Here is a 9,220-nt window from a genome sequence, read left to right as displayed (position 1 = left end):
TTTTTTTTAATTTCTAAGACACACTTAGTTTTCCAAAACCAAAATTATGAGAAATTATTCTGTCTAACCAAGCAGGGCCAAAAACCCAAACAAAAATTTTATCAAAAATTGATTATTTTTTACATAAGTCGATTCACTTTCTTATTATTTAAGAATAAAGTTTCAGGCATTTTTTTTTGAAAATTATTTCTTTTTAAGAATAGGTAGGTACTAAACCTTTATTTTGAACTTCTCCAAAATTTAAAGAAAAATTCCTATAGGAAAACAATTTGCTAAATTAGAACAGAACAAAATCTGTTGTTTCTCAAGTTCAGTAAATGTTGTTTTTTTCGAAAAAAAATTAAAAAATGCTATATACATGTGTCCCCGGATAGGTGAAACGACTCTTGTAAAAGATAAAAAAATTTGTTATAAATTTTCATTTTTTGGGGTTCAGTTCTGCTTGGTTAAAGACTAATTTCTAACATAATTTTAGTTTTGAAAAATTAAGTATGCCTTGAAATTTTCAAAAAACTTATTTTGTTCTAATGCAAAGAGCCTTTTATGTACCAAATACGATAAAAAGTTATTAAAAAAATTTGTTTAGACATTAAAATATTTTTTTTAGTTACCAAGACATACTTAATTTTCCAAAACCAAAATTATGTTAGAAATTACTAAATTAGTCTCTAACTCTCTAACCAAGCAGTGCCAAACAACCAAAAAAAATTTAATCAAAAATTGATTATGTTTTACGTCTTTCTTTAATTTTCAATTTCTCCAAAATTTAAAGAAAAATTTTTATTTTTGTAAGAAAACAATTTTCTAAATTATACATACATACATTTTTTAGAACAGCGCAATATCTCTTGTTTTTCATGTTCAGTAAATGTTGTTTTTTCTTAAAAAAAAATGAAAAAAATGCAATATACATGTGTCACCGGATAGGTGAAACGATTCTATAGATTTTTTAGAACAAAATATAATCTCTTGTTTCTCAAGTTCAGTATATGTATTTTTGTAAACCAAAACGACTCTTGTAAAAGATTAAAAATTTTTCTATAAATTTCCATTTTTTGGGGTTCAATCCTGCTTGGTTAAAGACTAATTTCCAATATAATTTTGGTATTGAAAAATTCAGTATGCCTTGAAATCTTCAAAAAGCTTATTTTTTCTTATGCAAAGTGCTTTTTATGTAGCAAATACGATAAAAAGTAATTACAAAAATTCTTTAGAATCTTTTTTTTTTAATTTCCAAGACATACTTAATTTTTCCAAACCAAAATTATGTTAGAAATTAGTTTCTCTCTATCTCTGAACCCCCCAAAAAAAATTAATTCAAAATTGTTTATCTTTTACAAAAGTCGTTTCACCAAACTATTTTTCTAAAATTTTCTGCGTCTCTTAGACGTCATAGTGATTAAAAATTGCCAAAATTTAGTTCTTAGTTTTTGATCATCATAATCAGAGTAAAAAATCTTTTGGTAAAGGAATTTTAATTTGGTTGGCACACCTTTCATATTTTTTTTTACTTTTTTCACTTTTTTAATAATAGACAAAAAAATAGGTAAAATCTGTTAAAAACAACTTTATTTTGTTCAGTCCTACAAAAAATTAGCACAAAACAAAATTTTAAAGAGAACCGGTAGGTCTAATTGTTAGTTCTGTGACCTAAAACAATCAAAATTACAAAAAAAATAGTCACTTGATACAAAAACATACTTGTACATGGGGAGGTGTCTCCAAAACGTACGAAACCGCGTTGGCGATATCCTCAGGGTGCAACTTTGGGGCCATTTCTATCACCTTCGCCAGTTGCTGATTTCCGTCAAAACATCGAATAATGTCAGTTTCGACCAAACCTGGACTTAAACTCTACAAAACAACCAAATTTCAAGACAATTCTTACAAAAAAACATATACTCGTTTTCATATTAATGTGCAATCCAAACAATCCTAACCTCAAATTTCCCTACATATCATTTTTTCAAATAAACGTGTGCCCCAGGTAGCAAAAAATAATTAAAATAAACAATGTAATGAAGATAGGGTAGCAAACAAGGACTTTTGTCACTATTAATGTGCTTAAATTTATTCTGAATGACATATTAATGACACTTTTTGTGTAAAACAGCCTTTAAGTTAAAGATTCATTTAGACTACTACAACCTACTTGATGCAGAGTATACTCACTGTGACTCTAATCCTACTCCCCTCTCTCCTCAAATCCAGCCTCAAAGTCTCGGCCAACGCTGTTACCGCATGCTTTGAGGCAAAATAAACATTCATGAGCGGAATATCCGTTACTCGATGACCTGCCACACTGTTAACATGAACCACGTGACCCTCACCTCCGTTTTCCCTCATCAACTTAACCGCTTCTCTTGTGGTAACAGTGAGGGCGAGGACGTTAGTGTCTAGAATTTTTTTAAAAATTTCGGTTGGTCCATCGATCAAGCTGGCCGGTTTGGCGATCCCGGCGTTGTTGACGAGGATGTGGAGGGTCCCGAGATGGGTCTTGACCCAGGTGAAGGCCGCCATGATGTCCTCTTCGACGGTGACGTCGGCCATAATTGGGTGAAATTTGCCGGGGAGGTTTTGGAGTCGAGAGGCGAGCTCTTGGAGTTTGTCCGAACGACGGGCCAGCCCCACCACCTGGAGGCCGTCTTCGACGAGTTTGGTGCTGATTGAGGCTCCTATGCCAGCGCTAGCGCCGGTTATCAAGGCCACTTTACCGCACCAGCGAGACATTGCAACTAACACGGTTCTTGGAAGAGAAAAGTGGTACAGAATTTTTTGACCTTGCGTTGAAGAGAAAGAATTATTGACAAAAACAAAATTATTGGAACTTTTTTTAATTAAAAACAGTTTTTTTTTCTATTTTTAAATGATTTTATTGGTTTGTTTGCCTTCTTTCGGCCTTTTATAGAAACAAAAAAAATCAGATTGCTTGAAGCTCCAGAAAATCTCTTTATTGATTTATTTCTAGCTAAATGTTTTCTCCAAAAAGGTGGATTAAAAGTAGCAGGAAAAAAATTTCATTATTTTTGCATGGTAAGAACTAAAACATATTTCGAATTTAGAAAATTTCGTGTTGGAAAATAATGCATTTTAGACTAAATTTGCCAATTTTTTAGCTTTGTCTTTACAAAATTTTTCAAATCATGTAAATTTCTGTCTGAAAAATGCTAATTTTTTAGATGTGTGTTTTAAATTATGTAAATTTCTGTTCGAAAAACGCAAAAATAAAACGTTTCAGACTTTATTTTATACAGGTTTATTATCTGCTTTGTTTTAGCCAAATTTTTTGAATGTACTAAGAAAAAACGTCCTAAATATTAAAACTTAAAAAATCGACGCATTTTAGCCTTGATTTAGCAATTTTTTGCTATATTTTGTTAACACCTTTTGGATTTATTGAATTCTTCGATGAAAAACGTTTTAAATACGAAGAAAAAAGTGAAAACAATTCATTTCCAGATTTTGTACTATGTTTTGACACAGTTTTTCCAATTTAGGCAGCCTATCTGTGAAAAATTAATTGATCTATTAATTAACCTTGACAAAATTTATCAAATTTTAAAAATTTCCCTAAAATTCGCTGTAGGTTCATCAGAACAAGCAAAATAATGTAGTTTTGCAATTTCGTTTTTTGTTTTACCTAAATATTACTAATTTTGACTTCCTTCTTCTTCTTTCTTTGACTTTTTCAATAAAAATACACGTAATCTTAGAAAATAATTCATTTCTTATTTGTTAAAAACATTAAAATATTGGGAGTTTTTTGCTGAAAAGCTCTCTTTTGTCAAAATAAGCAAAATAAAATTCCTCTCTAAATTAATTTCATAAAAAAAATATTTTTGACATATGTATTTCATATTTGAGTTTCCCCCTGAAAAAAATTTCTAATTAAAAAAATACATATCACACTTAATTTAGCGATATTTCAGCTTTATTTTCAAATTTTGTAAATTTCTCGCTGAAAAAAGTTCTAAATTTATAGAATTAAAGGACAATGATGCGTTTTAGTCTTAATCTCAAAAAAGTTTATTTCAGACCTAATTCAACGATTTTCTACTATATTTTGGCACTAAATATCTCAAATGTACTTACTTTTTCATTCAAACTTGGAAAAATAATGCATTTTTTTGCTTTTTTTTTTCACACAATCTTTCGAAAACAATGAATTTTTCAGTAAAAAATGCTTTGCTTCCTACGATACCCTTGCATCAGCACAATTAAATTTTTCGATAAAAAACGAAGAAAAAAGTGAAAACAATTTATTTCCGCACAATTTTCTACTACGTTTTGACACAATTTTTCAAATTCCATTTTTCCAAATTAAAATCACATCAAAAGACTTGAAATTAAAATAAAATTTGAATCATTTGCACAAATTTTTTTATTATTTTTGCATGGTAAGAATTAAAAAATATTTCAAATTTATAAAGCTTCTTGTGAGAAAATAACGCATTTTAGACTAAATCTTCCAATTGTTTAGGTTTGTTTTAACAAAATCCGGCAAATTATGTAATTTTTTATCTCAAATACGTACTAAATTTAACGAAATAAGCAAAGTAAAACCGTTTCAGACATAATTTTATAGAAGTTTATTATCAGCATTGTTTTAGTAAAATATTTTGAATTTACTAAGTAAAAACACCCCAAATATCAAAACTTAAAAAATCAGGTCATTTTAGGCTTGATTTCGCAATTTTTTGCTCTAATTTATTAACATCTTTTGAATTTATTGAATTCCTCGATGAAAAACGCTTTAAATTCGACGAAAAAGTGAAAATAATTCATTTCGAAACAATTTTCTATGTACTATGTTTTGACACGATTTTTCAAATTCGGTCAGCTTATTTGTAAGAAATTAATTAATCTATTAATTAAGCAATTTTTTAGCTTTACCTTGACAAAGCAATAAAAAAATTCATAATAGGAGAAAAATAATAAATTAAAAAATTAAATTTATCAAATTTTAAAATTCATCAGAACAAGCAAAATAATGCAAACAAAGCATTTTGTGAAAGCATTTCAGGTGTAGTTTTGTATTTTTTTTTGTTTTGGCAAAATATTCCTAATTTTGATTTCTTCTTCTTCCCGCTTTGACTTTCTCGATAAAAAAATATTTGATTTCAGATTTAGACTTAATTTAGCGATTTTTCAGTTATGTTAAAAACACTTAAATATTGCGAGTTTCTCGCCGAAAAGCCCTCGTTGGTCAAAAAAAAATATTTTTACATATTTCATATTTGAGTTTCTCACTGAAAAATATTTCTAATTTTAAAGAAAATAATACATATCAAACTTAATTTACCAATATTTCAGCTTTGTTTTTACAAAAGCTATCAAATTTTGTAAATTTCTCGCTGAAAAAAGTTCTGTAAACTTTATTTTAGGACTAAATATTTCAAATGTTTTAGTCTTTCAATAAAAAACGTTCAATCAATCAAAACTTGGAAAAATAATGCATTTTTTGTTTTTTTACACAATCTTTGAAAAGTAGTAAATTTGTCAGTAAAAAATGTTTTGACACAAGTGCGATCAAGTCTTTCTTGAATTACATTAATTATACTTGAATGAAATAATTTTCTTGGTAAAAACACCTTAACAACATTAGTGACATAATCTCGCACCAAATCAATATATTTGTAATTTGTATTTGTTGAATTAAGCAATAAATTATTAAGAGAAGATTATTTTTCCAATAAGCTGATTTCTCTGAAAACCATGGCGAAGCAAGCCTCGAAATTGAATGGTAAGTTAAAAAGCTTGGATTTTTACCAAATTTGGTTTTCAGATTCGAACGATTCTTTCCTCTTACTGAAAAAAGTTTACATCGATTTCTGCTACCACAAGGTTACCAAAACCTGCATTTTTTTGCTGGTTATCTCCCAAACAACTTTTTATTTCCTTCAAATCCATTTTCTACTCTCACATTTAAGTCTAGAATTATTGGCTAGGTATAGCACCATCATGATGATCACAACTGTCGTAAGTATGGAAAAAATTGAGATAAACATACATAAAGCTTGTTTAGGCACTCTTTGGCTTAATTCTCTCGTTTTGTATAGAAAAAAACATCCACGAATTGTATGAAATTATGGGTGAAATTGCTTGGTCTTTGGATGAAGCAAGCAAAAAGGACCAAAACGAGTTGTCTCAAACGTCTAGGAAAATTAACAATCTCAATTTATACTTTTTGGAGTTTCTCGCTTTCTTGATAATTATTTTATTGCCGGTTTTTGGCGACGAGAAGAACCTTTTTCTGTGTATTCTAGTTTTTGATGAGTATTTCGGCGAGTGGGCTTTTATCCCCTACCATTTGTACTTTATCGGGTTTCCCTTTTTGTGTTACTTTTCAGTGCAATTGTGTTTCATGTTTTTGTACGCAACTCTACACTTACACGTCCAAATTTACCTTTTCAATAATTTTATTGTCAAAATGGCCACCAGTTTTGACTTTTTCAGTGACTGGAAAAAAATTCACAGTGGCGAATACCAAGAGGAAATTTCCCGACAACTGTGTCAATGTATCCAGCAAGATGTTGCGTTGAAAAAGTTTGTATTTTGTGCACGGTTTATTTTTAAATTAATCACAAATCGCAGATTTATTGCCAAATTGAACAAAACTGTCCAAATCGGTTTACCTTTTTTTCTCCCAGTTGCCGGTCTCTGTGCCATAAGTGTCATCTTTTTTCTCTTAAACGTAAGTACTAATTAGTAAAAGTTTAATTAAAATTTACGTTTTAGTATATGAACACCATGAGTCTGGTTTTATGGCTGCGWGTTTTGTCATTTTTGATATGTCTTCTCTTCATTGCTTTTATTTTTTCAGTTTCAGGACAATTGCTTATTGATGAGGTTTGTCAAATTTTACATTTAGAGCAAATTTTCACTGTATTTTAGACAGGTAACATTTTTGATACTCTACTCGAGTGTCCTTGGCACATTTGGAACATCAAGAATCGAAAAATTTACTTGATTTTTTTAACACACTGTGTTCGCCCTAACTGTATTTCTTACGCTGGAATCACTCTCAACCATAGGATTTTAACTACGGTCAGTTTTTTTTACTTATTTTCTGTACTATTTTTTTTTTAGATTCTCTACAAAATTTTTTCTAACGCTTTCATTTTGTATCAACTAAGAAACTCTTGATTAGTGTCATGTGTGTAATATTTATCTTGAAAACCTAAGAGCAATAAAACAATGTTTTCTCAACTCATTTATTTATGAATTCACAAATCTCCAAATTTTTTACTTAAAATTACACCAAATTTGCATTTTTGCAATTAGTGACTTTCATTTTGCTTTCAAGACATCAATTCCTCAGTCCCAGAACATTAATATTAATAGAAAGAATTTTTAAGACTTTTTTGCTACAGATATTTTTCCTTAATCAAAAACGGTAATTTCCTTTGGTTTGTTTGCCTTTTYTCGGTTTCTTTGAGGAACAAAAAAAAATTAGATGCTTGCTCCAGCTCCAGCTGTGATTCCAATCTTATTAATTTATTTCTAGCTAAACATTTTCTCCAAATTAAAATCAAAAGACTTGCAAGCAGAGGTGGATTAAAATAAAATTTTAGTTCTCTAAATATTAAAACTTGAGAAATCGAGGCATTTTAGGCATGATTTCGCAATTTTTTGGCTCTGTTTTGTTAACATCTTTCAAATTTATTAAATTCTTTGATGAAAAACGTTATAGTTACGAAAAAAAAGTGGATACAATTTATTTCCACAAGATTTCTTACTATGTTTTCACACAATTTTTCAAATTTTACAAGCTTATCTGTAAGAAATTAATTAATTTCTAATTCATCAATTTTTTAGCTTTACTTTGGCAAAACTTATTTTACATGTATCCTTGAAATTCGCTGTAAATCCATCAAAATAATGTAGTTTTCCAATTTCATTTCTTGTTTTTCTTTCTTTGACTTTATTAATAAAAAATATTTGATTTCAGATTTAGACTCAACTTAGCGATTTTTCAGGTTTGTTTCTCGCTGAAAACCTTCTTTTGTCAAAATAAGCTAAATAAAATGCATTTCTGAAATTCATAAAAAAATATTTTTAACATATTTCATGTTTGAGTTCCCTGCTAAAACACACTTCTAATTTCAAAGAAAATAATACATATCACTTAGTTTACCGATATTTTAGCTTTGTTTCCGCAAGAGCTATCAAATTTTGTAAATTTCTCGGTGAAAAAGTTTTAAATTTATAAAATTAGGCGACAATGATACGTTTCAAACTTAATAACAAAAAAAAATTATTTTAGACCTAGTTCAACGATTTTCTGCTTTCTTCTTAGCACTAAATATCTCAAATGTTTTAGTTTTTTAATAAAAACATTTTTTAGTTTTCTTTTTACACAATCTTTGAAAAGTAGTAAAAAATGCTTTGCTCTCTTGCATCAACACAGGTGAGTTCAAGTCTTTCTTTAATTACATTTATACTTGAAGTAAATAATTTTCTTGGTAAAAACACCTTAACATCATATATTTAGTAACATAATCTCGCACCAAATCAATATATTTCTAATTTGTATTTGTTGAATTAAGCAATAAATTATTAAGAGAAAACTATTTTTCCAATAAGCTGTTTTCTCTGAAAACCATGGCGAAGCAAGCCACGAAATTAAAAATGCTTGAATTTTTACCAAATTTGGTTTCCAGATTCAAACGATTCCTTCCTCTTACTGAAAAAAGTTTACATTGACTTCTGTTACCACAAGACTATCAAAACCTGTAATTTTTTGGTGGTCAAATCTGGCAAATTATGTATTTTTCTATCTGAAAAACGCACTAAATTTAACGGAATAAGCAAAGTAAAACCGTTTCAGACCTAATTTTATAGAAGTTTATTATCTGCTTTGTTTTAGCAAAATATTTTGAATTTACTAAGTAAAAACACCCTAAATATCAAAACTTGAAAAATCAAGGCATTTTAGGATTAATTTCCCAATTTTTGCTCTATATTGTTAACATCTTTCCAATTTATTGACTTTCTCGATGAAAAACGCTTTAAATTCGAGGAAAAAAGTGAAAATAATTCATTTCAAAACAATTTTCAACTATGTTTGACACAATTTTTTTTAATTTTGACAGCTTATTTGTAAGAAATTAATTAATCTATTAATTAAGCAATTTTTTAGCTTTACTTTGACAAAATTTTGAAAATTTCCCTATAATTCGCTATAGGTCCATCAGAACAAGCAAAATAATGCATTTCA

The 9,220-nt window shown here is 28.7% G+C and overlaps 3 protein-coding genes across 3 annotated transcripts in view; 1 reads left to right on the top strand and 2 right to left on the bottom strand.

Annotated features, from left to right (window-relative positions):
• Window positions 1-1,552: 1,552 nt before the first annotated feature.
• Window positions 1,553-2,737, bottom strand: LOC123008600 (farnesol dehydrogenase-like). Its single transcript, XM_044404479.1, has 3 exons — window positions 2,173-2,737; window positions 1,702-1,854; window positions 1,553-1,650 (listed from the first exon to the last, which is right to left on the bottom strand). Exons 1-3 carry the CDS (start codon window positions 2,728-2,730, stop codon window positions 1,612-1,614), a joined length of 750 nt encoding a protein of 249 aa, XP_044260414.1. The 5' UTR covers window positions 2,731-2,737; the 3' UTR covers window positions 1,553-1,611.
• A 2,978-nt stretch (window positions 2,738-5,715) lies between these two features.
• LOC123009157 lies at window positions 5,716-6,671 on the top strand. The gene is made up of 4 exons (XM_044405283.1): window positions 5,716-5,743; window positions 5,786-5,979; window positions 6,026-6,550; window positions 6,651-6,671. The coding sequence occupies exons 1-4, from the start codon at window positions 5,716-5,718 to the stop codon at window positions 6,669-6,671; spliced, it is 768 nt and encodes a 255-aa protein (XP_044261218.1).
• A 336-nt stretch (window positions 6,672-7,007) lies between these two features.
• LOC123009156 (farnesol dehydrogenase-like) overlaps window positions 7,008-9,220 on the bottom strand; it is an 8,535-nt gene continuing 6,322 nt past the window's right edge. Inside the window, exon 4 of the mRNA XM_044405282.1 lies at window positions 7,008-7,012. Within this exon, the coding sequence (XP_044261217.1) occupies window positions 7,008-7,012 (5 nt within the window). The remainder of the gene's footprint in view (window positions 7,013-9,220) is intronic.

This window comes from Tribolium madens, unplaced genomic scaffold (assembly GCF_015345945.1).
Source record: "Tribolium madens isolate multiple individuals breed KSU strain unplaced genomic scaffold, Tmad_KSU_1.1 Scaffold_71;HRSCAF=194;Tcas5.2_LG6, whole genome shotgun sequence".
Classification (NCBI taxonomy): Eukaryota; Metazoa; Arthropoda; class Insecta; order Coleoptera; family Tenebrionidae; genus Tribolium; species Tribolium madens.
Note: the sequence above shows the minus strand (reverse complement) of the source record. Positions and strands in the feature narration are given on the sequence as shown.

Bases quoted from the DNA above. Each gene is read 5' to 3' on its own strand.
- LOC123008600 (XM_044404479.1), bottom strand. From the start codon at position 2,730: ATGTCTCGCTGGTGCGGTAAAGTGGCCTTGATAACCGGCGCTAGCGCT. The intron at 1,855-2,172 runs GTGAGTATACTC...GTTGTTTTGTAG, and splicing joins GGAGTAGGATTAGAGTCACA to AGTTTAAGTCCAGGTTTGGT. The intron at 1,651-1,701 runs GTATGTTTTTGT...TGATTGTTTTAG, and splicing joins AGACACCTCCCCATGTACAA to GTCACAGAACTAACAATTAG.
- LOC123009157 (XM_044405283.1), top strand. From the start codon at position 5,716: ATGGCGAAGCAAGCCTCGAAATTGAATG. The intron at 5,744-5,785 runs GTAAGTTAAAAA...TTTGGTTTTCAG, and splicing joins GCAAGCCTCGAAATTGAATG to ATTCGAACGATTCTTTCCTC. The intron at 6,551-6,650 runs GTATTTTGTGCA...TTTTTCTCCCAG, and splicing joins ATGTTGCGTTGAAAAAGTTT to TTGCCGGTCTCTGTGCCATA.